This window comes from Colius striatus, chromosome 1 (assembly GCF_028858725.1).
Source record: "Colius striatus isolate bColStr4 chromosome 1, bColStr4.1.hap1, whole genome shotgun sequence".
NCBI classification, from domain to species: Eukaryota; Metazoa; Chordata; class Aves; order Coliiformes; family Coliidae; genus Colius; species Colius striatus.
Window position 1 is genome coordinate 151,622,371 of NC_084759.1, and position 18,969 is coordinate 151,641,339.

Below are 18,969 nucleotides of genomic sequence, written 5' to 3' on the forward strand. Positions count from 1 at the left end.
CTCTTCACATTTTGCCTTTGCTTACAGGATGGGGACAGGAGAGCTGCTTAGCTGTTCACCTGAAAATGCTTAGTGCCTAAAACCTCTGTGCTTCTTATTGGCGATGGCAACAAAAAGCCATTTTTCATCTTGTCCTTGGAGCTGCAGGATTGCATTTCTGTGGTGCAGGCCTAGAGCCCTTCGTCCCCCAGTAACAGAGGCTTTGCTCCATCGGTGGAGCAGGCTGAAGGGCTCTGGGGGTTTTGGAAGGCTGGGTGTGCCGAGGCCCACCGAGGGCTACATCATAGCCGTCAGGGGATCACAGATCCTATTTTTAGTAGTGCACTGTGTACCTGAGGCACCTTTGGTTGGCTGTTAGTAATGGGCAAAAATACCAGGCCAGTAACTTTCCTCAGGGCATGCTCTGATGGGGTGCTTTGGAGGCTCCTGTTGTTGCCTAAAAGCTTGTGAAACCTCCAGAAGTAAACGCAGGTCAAGGGCTGAGACACTGTGGGAAGTAAAAGGCTCTGGAAGATTGCTAATTTCTGCTGAACTGTCAAGGATGAGAAGCATTGGTTGGTGAGGCTTTGCATGTGTGCAAGTGGAGGAAAGTGCCCTTCCTCATCTTTCCAACCTGCTTGTGGTTGCATAAGTCTGAAAGCACAGAGCCTGAGGTTGCTATGCCAACTTGCGTCTCTAATGCCTCCCATCCATCTCCTGTCTGAGCAGTGTTGAGGGCTTGAAGGAGCAAGAGCACATCTCAGAATCATCCCCCAGCAACAGAGGCTTTGCTCCATCGGTGGAGCAGGCTGAAGGGCTCTGGGAGGTGTATATATTCATGGCCCTCCTGCCACCCATGAACAACCGCAGCACTTCTGCTTCGCTATCCCGAGCGCTTTACCTTTGCTGCTGAATTCAGCTTTCAAGTCCTCGCTGGCAGCACTGAGCCTGTGCTGTCACTCATCAAAGGAATCACAAGTGCGCCAGGAGCCTGTGTGCCTGATTTCCTCTCTGTAGCATCAAAATAGTGTAAAGTGCCTGTCAAAGGCACCGAGAAGGAGGAATCGCTATTTCCGGCTGCTTACATAAACTGCCTTCAAGTGCAAAAGTGGAAAGCGTTCAACTCCTCATGTTCTTCCTCTACCCCCTCCCTGAAGAAGTGCACTATGTAGAGTTAGGTTGTATGGCAAAAGGGTCAAATCCTTGAGAGAGAAGAAAAACGCAACGTGCCTCAGGTCTGTGCTGCATGGAAGAGGCTGGCAGATGAAGCAGCTCCAAGTTTATGCAGCCTATCCTAATTAGCAGTGATTTCCAGCACAAATGCTTACCATTACCCCTTTCCCTTTCTTTATTAAACCTGCCACACAAATCACAGACCCTTTTCTCTACACCCCACCACTATCAGGAGTGGAAATCCTGATGGTTTAGTTTGCCAGTAATGAAATTTGTCTCTTCTGTTCATTTCATATATGCAGTTGCCCTCTGTTTCAAAGCAAAGTGCAGGTTAGAGCCAATGGGAGTCTTTAATAATCTGGTAGTCTCATCTGGTGCTGAAGATGGAAAGTTTTCTTGCTAATTGGATCGTTGGGAGACTATCTGAAGAGGAACAAGCTCCCTTGGACAGCATGAGGCTGGGAGCACGCAGAGTGATGGAGAAGGTACATGTCCTCTGAGCCTTCAGCCAGAACAAACACATAGAAAATGCCTTAGATCTGATTTCCTTTGACTCAGCAGCTGCTTAGTCATTCACACCAGAGTAAAAGCCACTTTGATAGGCTTTCATGTCAGAAGGATAGCTTTTTACACTGCTGAAGGTGGAATGCCAGGCTGGCACAGCCTGCAGCCTGAGCAGAGGAAACGGGCTTGAGGCAAGGAAAGGCTGATGTTGCCCTGCTGCTTCTGCTCCGGATGGATGGCCTCAGCCTTGAAATCTTGCCCCTGAGGAGACAGGCAGCAGCACTGCTGGCTCCATACAAACCAGAGTTGCTCGCAGCTGTCACTGGAAAAAAAAATATTTGAATCTTCCTGAATTCAGATCATCAGAGAGATGTGCAGGCAGGGGAACCAGGCTGGTTCAAGGAAATTCTCCAGTTTCACATTAACTAAAGGGATCCATTCCAATCTGGCCCTTGTCAATAAATATGTGCAAATACAGGGGCTTTAGCTGGAGCTCTGATTTTTTAGATAAAAACAAAAAAGATGTTAGTGATTTCTGCTACAGAGAAAAACCTGACCCTGCGGCACCCCGAGGGCTTCTTTCCTCACATCTAGTTTGTTTTAAACTTGCAGGTTTTTCACTCAGCTTCATGATTTTGAGGACCTGACATATATATGTGGAGAAGATTGTAGCAGCCAACGCTGCCTCTGAAAAACTGGGGCAAAGCAGTTTTGTTCCCTGGTTCCTTTCAAGGATGCAGCGGAGGTTATTGACATGTCCATTAACTAGAGTTGCCGGGAAGGTTTTGGTACTCTGCAACGAACATTTGTTATACACACATCTCTGTGGGCTGTGTCACCTCCTGGCCTTATGGCTGATGCCCAGGACTGGGGATGAGGAGATGAGGACTTTATTTCCAGTCCTACAGCCTGCAGGCTATTATTTGCGTGGCCCTTTGCAGACAGATGAAACTCATGTCCCGAACTGGCCAAAAGCTATATAATCTCTCAACAGGACAGATTAACTCATGCTCAACAGCTCGTTAGTGATGGCTGCTCAGTTTTCAGTTAGTTTGGAGTTTGGGCAGAGGGAGCTCATGTCTGGAGACGCTCACCCTGAATCACCTGGGAGTAACTGCTTAAAACCTGTATGCACATTCAGTGTTTCTATGTGTAAACTGCTAAAATATTTCCGTTCCTGCTCCATAGGGGGGATATTTGCAGGATGTGTGGAGATATTAGCAAAAAAGTTACACTAAGAGTACATAGTATTACCATTATTATTATAATGGATTTCACTTTGGATCTTGAGTATGTGATTGCAGTCCTCTGAGAGGAGGAAACAGAACAGGAACAAAAGGAAACTGAAAAGAACAATCTGTCATTCTCACCTGTTCTTCCCTCTGGAATGATTCTCATTCACTGACTTGCTTTGGTTATAAATAAAGGTGCATAATGTCTCTCAGATCAAACAAATGAGGCATTTTTCTATCCCCAAATTTTTATTTTCTTAATGAAAGGAACAGTAAAAAAAAAAAGACCAAGTGCTATAATTGCCCAGGTACTAGCATGGGGCTGGTCCATCAGATACAAGAGGGCACAGAAACAACCCAGTATTAGGACACGGTGCCCTAATTCACACGGCCGTCACTGTGTTGCTGCTGTTGTTCTTGTAAATAACCACAGTGAAACCAAGTGCCAAGCAAAACCTGTGAATAGTCATGTGGATGTAGAGCCAGAGACACTGTAAAGCTTGAGGGTGGCAACTCAAGAAGGTCACTTACTTAGTGCTCAGGCCTTGTGTCCAGAAAGACAACCAAGGGAATGGTCTGAGAGATCAGCTGGAGGTTGCATGGTCCACCCACATGGCTTCAAGGAGCAGCAGGGGATTTAGAGAAGCCCATCTCCTGGGCGTAAAAAGACAAGGGTGTTGGCAGAGTTGCCATAGAAGAAGGATGTATCTGTAAACAACATCAGATTTTACGGGGAATTAACCCCTGTTTTCTAGAGGCATAGGTGTAGATGGTAGGTGCTGGTGAAGTATGAATGAATGAGAAGGAATGAGATCCTTAGAGAAGCAATTTTTTGCACTCAACAGCTTGCCAGGCAAGGAGGGCTCCTGAATGGGAATGGCCCCAGCTGATCTCTCATACAGTGGCCAGACCCAGACTTACAATTGTCACGTCTTAGTGGAGACTGAAATAGAATAGCTGGTCATATGCAGCATCACGTGTACTGCACAGGGCTCTGGCTTGTCAGTCTCTGTTTCATGCATTTTTCATGCATCTCCTCTTGTTCCTATGCCATTTGCTTTGTCTTTATTTTTGGCAGTATCTAATGAGCTTTCTCTGTGCTCATTGATCAGAGACTTTTTTGTGGAGAACTTACTTCCTAGTCCTCTTCATCTTCTCCCAACTCCTCTTTCCTCTCTGCTCTCCTTAGTTGTTTGTATTCCCATTGCAGGTAAAAATCTTCCAGAGAAAATCATCAGTAAGAGAGTCAGAACAGAAGTTAAAAAAAAAGACAAGTAAGGGCATATCTTAGAAAGCCAAGTGACAGCAGTGGGGACACAGTTGTAGAAATACCCCAAAACGCATCATTTCCCTCTCTTTCTTTTGGAGTGGTGTCAGCCAGAGGAGAGCTTTGGGGGTCCTTTGAATGAATCCCTTCTTACCTGCATCATTCGGCAGCAGAGATGTGTGTTGATTTCCTCCCAAGTGTGCAGTTATCTGTCTGGACAGAGCCCAGGAGCAGCCAAGGAAATAGGATGCTGAGCAGAGACTGAAAGTCGTGATGTGTACCTGTGCCCACTCCTTCCTGAAAGGCTGACACAGCACTCTGCAGTCACTGTCAGGTGAGTGCATGACTTGTCCTTCTGCTCCAGCACAAGGACGGATGTGGTAGGGGTTGTTTTTCCTCCATCTGGGCTTGGGAGACTATAAACCAACCCCCTGCGGTATTCACTGAAGGTAAAGAAGTTATTTTTACACTTTAGGGGGTTGTTTTTCCCCACATTCTACTCTGAAGCTCTTTTTGAATAATGGGGGTTTGTTTCTTCAAGCTTTAATTTTGTTCCTTGGTGATTTTTTTCAAAGATTGGGAAAATCTTAAAATGTTTCAACAGTGGAATGATGATGAAAGGGTGGATGTGTGTTCGGTGAGGAAATCTGGACATGCTGTGTCAGTGGCAAGAGTGGGACTAGAAATGCAGTCTTTTCTCAAAAAATATGTCATTAAAATGTAATTTTAAAATGTCTCACAGCAAATAAAAGGTGACTTGGATGCTCTTCACAGCAAAGCAATGCTTCTCCATTTTGCAGGCATCTCAGTAAATATGATTAACCCATTTTACAGCCTGGGATGCTGAGAAATTCCAACCACACACAAATTCCATGACAGGACTAAAGGTATAAGTCAGACCACCACTTTTTCAAATGTATGGCTTCTCCAGCTGTATTCTCACAAGTATAACTTCTCACTCTGTAGCTAATGATCATTACTTGTTTTCCCAGTCACTGTAACACCCCTGGAGAGTCCTTCACTGAATTTAAATGCCCAGAGGGTACAGGTAATGCAAGGGCAGTAATACTTGTGGCTGCTCATCTACTTGCTGTTCAGGATATGACTTGGTACCTGTTCTTTACTGACCTCTGAACTCTAGCTTTTCAGCATTGCTTAAAGGAAGGGGCATCAAGCAGGAGAAATGAATGTGGAAAGGAGAGAAGGTGAGAAGGTGGGAAAATGAGCCTGCTTTATGGGTGGAGTGAAAATAAATGGGAAAAGAGAGATAAAAGCTGGTTTAAATATTTAATCTCTGTTGCATTTGCTTTGAAGAGGAGACAAAAGCCTTGGAACATCTTTTGTCTTGAACTAATTCTGACCAGAGCTGAGTGGCATGCTATTGTCACTTCTGTCATTTGCCTTAAGGTGGAGAGAAACAAATTGCTCCTGCTGCATCAGCCCATCACATCAGTCTCCGTCCTCAGCCACAACTGGAGCTACAAAAGGTACAAATTATTCATGACAGTAACGCTTTTGCCCACACAGTCTCAGACCCCGGGACAGCAGTGGTCAGTGTGAGCATTGCCTGGGAGCTCCACTTTTTTTCAGAGAAGAGGAAGCTGCTTTGAGGGGTCTGAGGAGCAGTTGCCTGCTCACGTGTCCCACCATTAAAGCAAGTCACTTCACATTAGGTCTTCACCACTATTTGGAACCGGGTGGTTAGGTCAACACAAGACAGCAGTACTTTCCTCTTGTCTCTCACCATTCCTCTGTACATCTTTTTACTCAGCTTCTCCCTGCAACTTTTCTCTTGTCCTTCCATTGACTTGCCCTCTCAAGTTCTCCCTCTTTGCTCACCTGCAGTCTAGGCAGAGCCAAAGTAAGCACAAATGCGTTTGCTATCAGTCACACCATTTGCAGCACCTTGCACAGCTAAGGCAGCCTCATGGATCATAGAATCATAACCTAACACTACCACTAACTCATGTCCTTCAGCACCTCATCTATGCATCTTTTGAACACCTCTAGGGACAGTCACTCTGCCACCTCCCTGAGGTGGATGAGCTGGCAGGACCTGCACACCAGCCTCAGAAACAACACCTATAAGTGCTAACGAGTACATGTGTTGATGAGGTCATTTGCTTTCAGTTAGTCCTATATAAACCATGCTGTTCAGTTGATGTAACTCTTCTGCCAAATGTTCAGTTTATCTTGTCTCTCACTGGACTCCCAAACTTGAGGACTACACCACAAGCCATGGCCAGTGTCATCTAGTGAGGCAGGCACAGCCCCTTGTAGTGGTGGTGGTGGTTCTCTGCAGCCACAGCCTATCATTCTCTGAGACAGCTTTAGCCAGATAAAAACCTAATTTAGGCTTTCTTTATAGACTGGAGGAGTGGGTGGGGAAAAAAAATGCCTCCAGGGAGTAATTCATTGTGAGCCTGGGTTTTAAACTGGTAAAGATCTATAAGCTCTAAAAAAAGCTAATGGTCTCTGACTAACCAGAAGAAATGGCTAAGACTGGGAACCTTTTCTCTTCTTTTGGCAGAGGCTTTGTGTCTCTGATCCCCTTATTCCTTTTATAACCTTAAAAACAAAGATAGGGCAGATGTAACGTCTCCACCGGAACCCCTCAGCACATCTTTGGAAAAGTAGGGATTCCTTGAGCCCTGGTCTCCTGAGCTTGGAGGGAAGGCATCAAAGCCTAGCTGCAGCAACATCTCTTCAGCCTCTGAAGGTTCATAGTTTACAATTCTCTTTCAAAGTCTTATTTCAAAAGCAATTTGTTATTTTACTAGCTGTTTGCCAAGAGACCAGATAAAGCCAAGGTGCCCAGTCAAGCACATTCCTATTTTATTTTGATATAGTATGAGGAACTCAATTGACTACTTTAAATGCTGGAGAAGACAGCTGAGTGGGAGTTTGGGCTGGGCGAAGCCAGCTAAGAGTTTTGTATTTGGTTTACAAAAGAACTTGAGTAGGTTGAGATTCCAGGCTGATGAGATGGTCTCCATGATGACTACATTTCTCTCTAGTTTGGCAGAGAAACCCATACACTCGACATGTGAGCTACAGGAGTGAAAGACGGGTTTATCTTCTGTAACGCTACTTTGGTGATTTTTGCAGCACCCTCCCATGGCAATTGATACTAGGATGCTGTTTGCTGTGTCTGGATCTAAGCTACACAAATTGTTGACCAAAAGCAAAACATGTCAGCTTTTGGTCCAGGTTTGATTTGAACCAATGATTTAGGTATGGAAAGCATCATATTTCAAAAATTTGTCTGAGCCATAAAAATATTCCTCTACTTTTTGCCAAAGAGAAAAGACTCAGGAGCTGACCAAGAGTCCTTGTGTCGTGGTTTAAAAAGATTTGAGTTCAGGTCCTGACTCATTACCAGAAGCCAATGCTGTTTCAATGGTGCTGTGGCAAGCTGTGCTCTTCTTTCCCAAATTTAAAGTTGCCTACACCAGGAGGAAGTCAGGAGCTACTGCTTCCCAATTCAGTCAATAGTGTTTTGCCCTTGTGTTAGCCTGGGGACCCCAAATACATCTCCCGCTCAGCCCTGACCTTAGTGGGAGCTGCTGCCTCTCTCAAGTGGATATCGAAGGATGGGACTCATAGCCTATGTGGTGGCCTTCAAAGCCCACTGGCACAGAGAGATATGCAGGCGTGGTAGACCATGGGCCTGCAGCGGTCACAGCACCTTCCCCAACAGTTACTGGCAGCGGTGAGAGCACGGGTGAAGGAAGGAAGCATTAAGGTGATGGCAGAAACCTCCCTGTGCTCTGAGGAGAAGGAGGAGAAAAAGCAAAGCGTCTCAGGAATTCCTCCAAAGATGCAGGTCTGGAGGTGAAACAGACAAGGTAGTTGGAGGAATCTTTGTGTTTGATGAAAAGTGAATTTCCTCAAAGGAAAAGGGAAAGAATTATGGGAGACTGGAAACTCTGTTCATATTTGGGAGATCATTTCTCCCTTCCAATTTTCTTATCATCAAACTACCCTGAAGATTTCAAAGTGGTTTTCTTCCTCTTCCCCCAACTTTCCCACCTCCAATTAGGAGTTTTATGTGGGAAATGCTGAGATATTTAATTTTAATCTTTCAAAATCAATCCTTTTGACATCTTTTAAAACAGGCTTGTAGATCTAAATTATCATTTCTTCTCAAGAAGGAGAAAAAAATAGAGACAATAAATAGTGAAATAAACTGCAAACACTATTTTTCATTTGGAGTTGAACAAACTCCTTAAATTCACCCCAATTTGTCTTTGTTTCTCTTCTTTCTATTATTTCTCTGACCCTCTGTCCCTCATACTTTCAGGTTTTTTTGACCTTTTTTTACACATTTATTCCCTAGTTCTAGTTCAGCTTTTTTTTCCCCCCCCATTTATTTAAGTATTAATGAAATAACAGCAGTTACACATTATTCTTATTTCTTCATCAAACTAACCGACAATCCTAACAGAACGCCTTCGAGGTTGAGGGAACAGGAGAAAGTACCTCATACGGCAAAAGAATTACAGGAATTGTGGACAGAAAGCCCCTGCTTGGGAAATGAGTCAGTCTGCTTCTGTCTAGCAGAAAAGATCGGCATGGAAATATAGAGCCTTTAGAAACAGCTTATGAAATTTACAGCTTGCAAAATAAGTGAAACCTCCGTGTCTCTCATACACATATGCTAACGCATTCCCCTCACATGCATGCATAGAGGTCTCTGGTGGAAAGACAGGGAATGTGCAGTCTGCAATGCATATGAACTTTCTGTTTAGAGGGAAAAAGAAAAGATTTTTTTTTCAATAGGAACAAAATCCCACCCCCTCAGTACCCCTCCTTCCCCTGTGTCTGACACTGACTTCAAGGGAGGAGTTGAGCCAATTATCTGTGAGTCCTACAGAAGGAAAATCTGCAATTTGCCAGTAGTTGTGAGAGCGAGAGGGAGAAAGGCAGGGAGGGAAGAAGAGAAAGACTTAATTGGCAAACGTAAAGAAAAGCCTCTTCTGTCCTGGAAAGAGAATACTTTAAAGCAAATCTCAGACCAGAAGAAAAGGTGCTTGTGGAGGGAGGGCTGTGCCAGGCTATACTGAGGAAGTATAGGTCCACTACAGACAATTTCCATGCCCTCATTGCTTTTTACCCAAGGAGTCTGAGGCAGTGTAGAGACAGGGTGGGCCAGACATCCGCACCCACGGCCCTGCTTGACTAGGTGTCGCTCCAGAGACCCTTTGTCCACAGCAGAGCCCACGGAGCACAACTTGGAAGAAAAGCCAGTGGGAGTGGGAGAGACTCTGCCTCTCCTCTCCAATTGAGGCTGTGGGGAGGAGAGCTCATCTCACCCAAGGGAAAAACTAGTTCTGAGACCTTTCTTTAGCTCTCATCAGTCGCCTGATCCACTACTTCCCATCTATGGGGGAATGCCCTCTGGAGCCCTGCTGTCCTTCCCAATCCTGCTAAGTTCCCAGGAAATACTGGTGAAGAACTGAGCCCAGAGCAACCAACGTGGGATCCACAGAACGACAGACTTTTACAGCAGCAGCCTCCTCTGATTAAAATTATCAGCTTCATCAGACTACACCAAGACCCAGGACTGCTCCTCCAAGGGAAGAGAGGTAAGAAAGTAGCACGGAGTTTGGGATGAAAGTAGTGAAAAAATCATCCCATGGGAGTGATTGTCGTGTGCATGAGAATTAGAGGGATACTTGCAGTGATTAACAAGTGACAGATCTGTTATGCATGGTATGGTTTGCGTCTGCCTGTGTCTGTTTTAGCTGGATGCAGTGGATTACCTTGGGATAGCAAACAGACACAAAGAGTAGCTGAAAACTGCAGAGTGCAAGAGAGGCAGTTCATAAGTCTGTTCCTGGATAGGGAGTGGTAGGGAGCATACCCCCTGATGGGAGGATGGAAAACTAAGGTGTAAAAGCTCTAAGCAGGTTGAATGAAGAATATCTTCCTTAGATATCTCTCTGCAGATGCTCACAATCAAATTTTTCAGCACCTCACTGGAATTCAGACAAGTGCTCCGCAGAGCATGCAAAAGCAGGTGCACTGTCACTCACACCAATATCTGCCTGTGGAACAAATAGCGGTAGTTAGCAGGTAGAAGACGACACAGGGAGTCAAAAGAAATAGGTTTAATGTTGATTTGGGACAGCTATTTCAGCTCTCTCCAGGAGTATGAGCGTTTCCCTTTATTAAGTGGAGATAACACTTATTGCCTACATTTCTATGGCATTTTTAAATCCCCGTGCTGTACCAATGTAAAATACTGATGTAAAGTTTCTAGCATCAAGCCAGTGCAGAAAGCAGAAGGTACCACCGGGAATTAGTCTATGCTTAAGCATTTAATAAACTGGAAGGAAAAGATGTAGATTAAAGCCAGCTGGAGGTTGTTTGTCTCCTCATTCTCCTCTGATTGATTTTGCTTTATTTAGTATGTGAACATGTGGTCTCTTCCTCTTTCTTCTGCCTTTAATCTTTTTCAATGTACAAGCCCCTGTACTTTCCCCCACCCCTGGGTGTGAAGGCTGAATTTTCATTCCTTTTCTGAGGAGGAGATAAGACAGATTGCATTAAGCCGAAAAAAAACTCGAGTAGGGGAATAAGAGAGAGCACAAAACACAGATATAAGCTCCCAGTTCAACGGCACACTCTGAGTCAGATTTGCAGCAGAGGTGATGATATGAGTAGCAACCCAATGAATCAAAGTGTAGAAAGGCATCTTCTGACTTTGTGCAGGATGAAATGTGGTCAGAAAAGCACAAGAGTCCTCTTGACTGTATGTCTTGGTAGGTGGAACAAAGAAATTATAACACAACTATGTAGTACATTAAAAACTGCATGTCCTCACACCCCTTCTTCCCCTTCGGTACATCTACATCCTTGGGGCTAAAGCATCCTGAAATGAACCCATGTCTGCACATAGGATTTTGCCTTTGATGTGGGTTGGGAGCAGTGTGATTTAACCACCAGAGACGAAAGGGTGAGGAAAGGTGGGAAGGAGATAGTTGGAAAGGTAGCAGTCCCAGAGTCTGTTCATGCTTCCCATTTCTTTGACCTTGGGTGGTCCCTCAGCTTCCCTGTGCCTTTCTCTCCCCACCTGCAGGTAGCTGTGATGGTAATTCCTTTTACAAGCTGTTCAGTATACAGTGACGTTAACTGAGGTCCAAAGCAGTAGAATTCACTTCTAGGTGGAGGGTAAAAGTGACTCTTTCATTAAAGATGCAAAACCAACCCTCCAAGCAGTTGCAATGACACAATCTACCTCCTTTGCTATGTGATGGGAGTTTCTCTTATCACCAGCAGCTCAGTGGTTACTTGTCAGTCAGCAGTATAATCTGTAGTATTTTGTCTTGTAAAGCTGCTGGACAGGATCGGGCCCCTCAGTGTGCACATCCCATACAGGACATTTGCTTAAAAAGTGTAACTTTGCTAACTCCCAGAGGCTGCCACACCAAGCTGTGTGAAACTGATCTTCGGTGGATGTGAACCAATGCAGTCCACTTGCCCTCATGCAGCTACATCGGATTCATCCCAGTCTGAAAAGGTGACTCATTTATAAACACTGAACAAGGGCTGTAGAGGAGTTTGTAGTTTTTCTAACAAAATACATTCCTCCTTCTCCCTCTCAGCCAAATAAATTCTGAGAGGTTGAAAGGAAGCATTCCCAAAGCAGCTCTGTCATCATTTGTCTGGCCATGGATGTGAGACAGTATTGACCGGCTACACAGGAAAGTGCCAACCCAGGGTACTTGGCAGTGCTGTTTCAGAGATTGCATTCGGTCTTTACGTACTGTTGGAGATGGGTCCTGTTTGAAATCAAAGAACCAGTCCAGACCAAACACCAGGTGTGCTCTTTGCAGTACCATAACTCTGTATGTGTGTTTCCATCCAAACTTACTTTCTGACATCACTGTCTGGCTTTAATATTATGCTGTCCTACCCGCTGAATATAATGCAGAGTGTAAGCTACTCTGAGGAATGCATTACATTTTCTTCTGTGCTTTAGATAGGGCTGAATGTGCTGCTGGTGCGTGGCAGATTATAGCAATAATAATAAATAGTAGTGTTTTGCTGTTGCCTTGGGTTATAGCACAGCACTTGTAACGATGCTGGCTCAGAATTCCAGAGGCTCCTTTATTTAGCCGTGACCGTATCTTCACTGCCGCTTTGGTGCTTAGCACATGTTTAAAAAAGTAAAAGATTTTAAGCTTTTGACTGAGATAAGGGTCAGCTACATGAAAGCTTGGAAGATAAAACTCACTCAAGGGAGAGATAGGAATCCAGATCTGGATGCAGAAATGATCTTTCAGTATACATAAAGTACTCGCATTGTAATATTAAATAAACAGCACCTAAGTTAAATAAACGGCACAGTGGGAACTTGATTATTCTTTAATAAGATCCTAGTAACCAAAATAAACTCTGTCAAAAATGTGCCTTCTTTGCTTTAATGGTTAGCTTTCTCCACACAGGGGTTATATTTTTCCTTTCAGTGCACAATTCGTATGAACTGGTACATGAAGAATGTACAAGTAACTCTCTTCTTTTTTGTTCCATCAAAGTTTTTTGCATCTGAGTGCTATGTCAAAATATGATCCCCGGGGTCTCAAAACTCATTTTAGGTATCAGAGGTTGGAAATCTTGTATAACAGCTATTTAAGATGGCTGTCCTTCATCTTTTCCCCCGCTTGTACTTAGCACCCACAAAGACTGTGATGCCCACAACAGCTGCGTATGTAATGAAGACCGAAACTCCAATGAAATCTACATTTGGGCAATTCCCTGCATTGCCAGCCATCCTGCTGCAATGCTGATAGTTTGTTGACAGGGAGTTCTCAGACTACCAGTCCAAACATTAAGGTTAAAATCTGGGTTCTAAAAGGTCGCTGAAGGCACAGACCTCTGGGTTTATCATCAGCTAGTGCTATTTGGTATCTCAAACTCCTTGCATCAGCAATGAAGTTTGCATGTGACCACCTATTTAAAGTTACTGAGATATCTAGCTTCCACTGATGTCAAGCATGATTCTTGTTTCTGTCTGATTTCTGGTTGATCTCAGAAAACGAGTATTATGCACAGCTCCTGTTTGGACAATCAAAGTGATCTAGATCCTAATGGCAGCTGCAGAGGATGCAGTATGTTGGAAAATCCGATCTCTGTGTTTATGTAACTGAATGAGAACTGAGCTCTACTGAAAAATCTGGTAATATCTAAGTTACGCAGATGGTGAGAAGGAACCTGGTGCCTAAGTTGAAACCCAGCTGATAAAATTAGCCGTTAGTGCCTAAATGAAATAGCAAATTACTATCCAAACCCATGTTATTTCTAGTGTAAAAGCCTACATTTTTATATGCCTTTAAAGGAAAACAAAAAACCTGACAGCAACAAAAAAAAAACCCCACACCACACTCTCTGGAAAAGAAAAAATTGCTATATGGATCATTAATATACTAATCAGGACTCTGCTCTTTGAGCACTCTTTGACAAGTTTGTGGTAAGGAGCTGCCCTACTCCATCCTCCGTTTAGTTCTGCTATTTCCTCTTTCAGGACCAAGCAATGATGAAGACCATGTCTGGTGGAAACTGCACCCTGAATGTGCCAGCCAAGAACTCGTACCGCATGGTAGTGCTGGGAGCCTCCAGGGTGGGGAAAAGCTCCATTGTCTCACGTTTTCTCAATGGCCGGTTTGAGGACCAATACACTCCCACCATTGAAGATTTTCATCGTAAGGTTTACAACATCCGAGGAGACATGTATCAGCTGGACATCCTGGACACCTCTGGGAATCACCCTTTCCCTGCTATGAGGAGGCTTTCCATCCTGACAGGTGAGAAAGCGAGGGGAAGTTTACTGATGGGGAGGGGTGAGTGGAAGATTGTAAGGATAGACATTAGTTTGAAAACTGTAGCCTGGACATGAGCGTTTCTTGAGAGTAAGCCGAAGGAACTGCTTGATTTTGTTGCAAGATGTACTTCTCTGGGGAGATATTTCCTGGCAAGGACACTCCAAGCACTACAGGGAATGCAATTAAGCACAGAAGTCCGCAGGGTGAGGGTCTGAAATTGAGATTTCCTGCTAGTTTATTTCCCTCCTACCTTCCCCTCCTGTTCCATATTTTTTATTGCAGTTGCAAATAAATGGCTGAATAAAATCGCGTGGGCATAAAGAGCAGCAAGGGACAAAATAAGCATGGCACTGTAAGGCACAAGCAGTGAAAAACAAATGTAGAATGCACAGGAAGAGAATTCTAACCTAGAAAATCACCAGGATGGGGGTTTTTTTTCCTGAAATTCCCAGCCCGAGTCCCTTGATTTGATATTCCAGTAAAAGGATAGTTCTACCTCTACCCGTTCTTACTGCAATATGGTTAACTAAATGTGTTAAAGGGAAAAAAGGGAAAATGGTGGCCTCATTCTGTACATTCTCACTGTCAAGTAGTACCTGTTGTGAGCTAACACATCTTCTTTAACTGGGGAAGATGATTACGGAAGATGTATTCTGCAATTGTGAGAGACAGAGATATTTATCGACAGCTCACAACAAACCTACTTTCTGGATTTTCTGTCTACCCTTCTAGCAAGCCGGTGAAAAGTGGTGTTCATATCTGACCAGGCTAGCATCCACACTCAGTGAGGTCCTAAGCCCAATTTCGGGGATGCAGATGTGAGCCTTTGTCCTTGAAAGCTCTCTTAGCATTGTTCCACATGAATGTCAATCATCAGGCAACGATTTACATTATTTTGTATTTGCAAAAGGAATTGTAAGTCGGGAAATGTCAAGAGGAAATGCCAGGGGATCTGTGTCATTTATGTATTTCTTTTTTTCCACGGTCTGTTCCTCTTGAGCAAACGAAATGACAGCAGAGCACCGCACAGTGGGAAACCTCTCATTCCTGACTTAGGCATTCAGGACTGAATGGCTGTAAATCTTCATTTCAGGTGTTGCTTCGTGTATTGTGTAGTCAAAAGGCCAAGGCTGAGTGGCTACTAGCTCTTCACTCTTCCTGGTGTCAGAACAGTCTGTATTTTATGCAGAGATACAGATGAAAGGGAGAAAAAAATAAAAGCAAGGCAGCAGATCTGAGATGGAAACATGTTTACAAAAGAGGGCAAAATGGGCAATCACTTGCAAGTCCAGTACAACTTAGGAACACAATCAGATGTGGCTGGAGCAATGTAACAGCCAAAAGTCTTTTCTCTAGCACTATAGAAAAAAGGTGTGGGAAGTTGAATTAGAAGAAGTGGAATTAAAGTACAGCTCAGTGGATAGATTCCAAAGGACTAAACAAAGAAAATATGAGGAGGATATGGCAAATAAATCTATTGAGTTTTTTAAATTAACTCCTCTGACACAGGCTGTGACCAACAAGCCCTTACAGTATCTTTTGGTTTAATTGCAGGAGATGTTTTCATCCTGGTATTCAGCCTGGACAACAGAGAATCCTTTGATGAGGTCAAGAGGCTCCAGAAACAGATCCTTGAGGTCAAATCCTGCCTGAAGAACAAAACCAAGGAATCAGCTGACCTCCCCATGGTGATCTGTGGCAACAAAAATGACCACAGTGAAGTTTTCCGCAAGGTACGCTCAGACGAAGGTGAAGACCTTGTCTCCAGTGACGAAAACTGCGCCTACTTTGAAGTTTCAGCCAAGAAGAACACCAATGTGGATGAGATGTTCTACGTCCTCTTCAGCATGGCCAAGCTACCTCATGAGATGAGTCCTTCCCTCCATAGGAAAATCTCCATCCAGTACGGTGACACTTTCCAACAGAAGTCCTTCCGGATGCGCCGAGTCAAAGACATGGACGCCTATGGCATGATCTCTCCCTTTGCTCGCCGGCCAAGCGTCAACAGTGACCTGAAGTACATCAAATCAAAAGTTCTCAGGGAAGGTCAGTCCAGGGAGAGGGAGAAATGCACTATTCAGTGAAGGGAGTTTGCACTTCTGTCTGAAGTCATCATCCACATGCAGTGCCTTAAAGAAAAATGGTCTGTGGAAGCACAGAATGGGCTCATGGGGTCCAACGAGAAAACCCAACATGGAGCAAGGATGATTCTTCCTGTGGATTCTGCTGAGTCATGACTGTAAATAACATCGTCCTTGTAAATGACAGGGAAAAAACATATGCCTAAAACAAAGTGCATTTCACTGTCTTTGTAATGTAGTTCCTCTTCGTTCCCCTTTTCCTTTAAAGAATACAGACTTGAGAAGAAAAGACATTTCGACCGCATCCTCAACAAAGAAAGTAGGTCGAAAGTGCACAGAAGGCATTAACAGTTACCTAGCATGCAGCTCTTGCTAAGAGAGAGGAGGTTGTGTGTGTGTGTGTGTGTGTATCTCTGTGTGCGTGTGTGCATGCATGTGTGAAGCACTCCTTTAAAAAACATTGGACTTGTCTTTCAAAGGGCAGCAGTCTTAACAGACATTTCCCAGATTGGGACCGGACACTATTCATGGGCACATGGCTCTGACTCACTTCTGAGGGGACCTGCATTAAGAAGATCTTGACTTTATGTTTGCTGGGACACTTGTGATATGACATTGATGTGAATGTTGTTTCGTATCATAGATTTTATTTGGGGTTTTCTTTTTTTTTTTAAATTGTCTAGGGGTGGGTTCTTTGCCAAATCTGACAGCAAGTGTGTTTAATAACAAAACAGTGTCTGCTTTCTAGCAGTGAAAGGTGGCTTTCATCTGTAAAATTATATAATATGTACATTGTTTGAAAGTGAAATTGTTCTGCAAAAAGACCAATACATTTGACTGCTTTGCAAGCCTGATGTGATATCGTTTCTCAAAGCAGCCACACTGACTCTGAATATCGTAGTACAAATGCCACCTTTTGCCCTGCTGGTCACTGGAGTAATGGTGCTTTCCTCTGCCTGTATCAGCTGAGACTGACTAGATTCATATGTAGACTCACATCACGTCAGAGGCAGGGCTGAGTTTTCTTTCAGAAATAAAAACTAAATGGGTGTCGGGCCAGCTTCATCTTATTTGTTCTACTAACATGCCTCCAGTCATTTTGTTCATGGTTTTCCCCATTGTCTGGTAAAGGTAGCCCCAATGGAAAACTTTGCAGTGCAGAAGTCTTTCAGAACAGGAGCTTGGTGCTGGTTGTCCAAATGGGGGTGATCTGTCTCACCAGATAAATCTAGGGCTGTCCATTCACTTCTCTTTCTCAGCCCATTCTGGGCTTCCTCGTCTTCAACTCTCTCCCTGTTCTTCTTCATTCTTTGTTGTTTCATGTCCTCCTATATACCGTCAAAACCCAACATATTCTCTCAGATGTGAGCTTGCCAGTCTCACTGACTGAAATGAGTGAGATGAGTGCACACATAACTGTGGGCAAAGCATGGCCTCAGGACTGCACACAAGAGCAGAGTATATATCTCATGTACCACATATATATCACATATACCTCAGAACAACATTTAGATTTCTTGTCCTTCCCTCACTCTCAATTTCTGTTCTTGTCTGTATCTGTCTTGCTGTGTCCTAGACAGAGCTGTGAGCTAGTTTATGCTATAATTTGATAGGAACACAAGAATGATGTTTGTCTGTAAAAATTAGCCCCTGGGACTCAAAATCCCATATTCATTTATCAGCTCCACCCTCCACTGGTACTGAATAACGTCTGGTAAAATACACTGTTCTTTTGTTCCCGTTGCCAGGGCAGCACCTTTCAGACCACATCTCCCTCCCCATCTATAAATATGTACACGGTTTGTGATTAAACCTGTTTTATTTATTAGCTGTGTCGTGTCCTTTTTCCTTTCTCCGAGAATATTGAGGAAAGTCTTATATTTCCGTTGTGTAGGTGAAGCCAGGCAAGTTAGGTTGAGAGCCCTGATAAGATCTCCAGTAAGTTCTGGAAGAGACTTTTATGTCCTCCAGGCACCAGGGGCTACATATTTGCCTGTTTGGAACAAAACTCTACCTATATTTACTTACTTAGTTTCTTTTTCTTTCTTTCTCTCTCTCTCTCTCTTTCCCTCCTCTTTCCCTCCCTTTCTTTCTCTCCTTCTCTCTTTTTTTTCTTTCTCTCTTTTTATCTGCATTAACTTAGCTATACAGACATCCTCACAAAAAGATGCAGAGTACTCTTCCCCATGCTGCCTCCAACACAAGAGAATGGCAGCTCTGTCCCTCATGCACAGAGCTGGCATATGCATCTCTGGTGACATTTAATATGGTCTCTGCAGAGATATCACTGTTCTCCCAGCAGTCTCTCTCTCTTACCATCTGCACCCCTCAGTTAAATGAGCCTTGTTACCCCTGAGCTCATGCCCACTCCTACAGAATCTCCACTCAAGTGCATGACTACTGAATGTACAAGTAATCAAGCTCTGGGACTCATGTGCCACAGGGACATGGAAGGTTTGAAGTCAGAAGGGCATGAGCACTGGCTGTTGGATGGGTTAAGAGGCTTGTACTACAGACCACATGTTGCCTTACTGAGTCTATGTCTGCTCTTCCTGGCCTGCTGGATAAAGCTGAATTTTTAGAGAGCATTCATAATCACCAAGCTTCTGCCTTTGTCTTATATAACTGACCTTAAAATTATTTTCCTTACTGTCCTTCCATCACAGAATCACAGAATGGTAGGGGTTGAAAGAGACCTTTAGAGATCACCTAGTTTTACCCCACTGCTAAAGCAGGTCCACCTAGATCAAGTCACACAGGAACACATTCAGATGGCTCTTGAAAATCTCCAGAGAAGGAGACTCCACACTCTCCCCCAAAGACACCAGCTTTCCTCACCCTTCAATGTCATCTCTTCCTGTCTTTTCCACCAAGGACGTGAAGCCACAGGACATGGAGAAGCTAGT

General features: G+C 44.0%; 1 protein-coding gene across 1 annotated transcript; it reads left to right on the plus strand.

The window, feature by feature from the left end:
* The first annotated feature begins 9,093 nt into the window (after positions 1 to 9,093).
* Positions 9,094 to 17,833, plus strand: RASD2 (RASD family member 2). The gene is made up of 3 exons (XM_010208716.2): positions 9,094 to 9,743; positions 13,685 to 13,964; positions 15,537 to 17,833. Exons 2-3 carry the CDS (start codon positions 13,694 to 13,696, stop codon positions 16,064 to 16,066), a joined length of 801 nt encoding a protein of 266 aa, XP_010207018.1. The 5' UTR covers positions 9,094 to 9,743; positions 13,685 to 13,693; the 3' UTR covers positions 16,067 to 17,833.
* The last annotated feature ends 1,136 nt before the right edge of the window (positions 17,834 to 18,969 follow it).

Bases quoted from the DNA above. Each gene is read 5' to 3' on its own strand.
- RASD2 (XM_010208716.2), top strand. From the start codon at position 13,694: ATGATGAAGACCATGTCTGGTGGAAACTGCACCCTGAATGTGCCAGCC. The intron at 13,965-15,536 runs GTGAGAAAGCGA...GTTTAATTGCAG, and splicing joins GAGGCTTTCCATCCTGACAG to GAGATGTTTTCATCCTGGTA.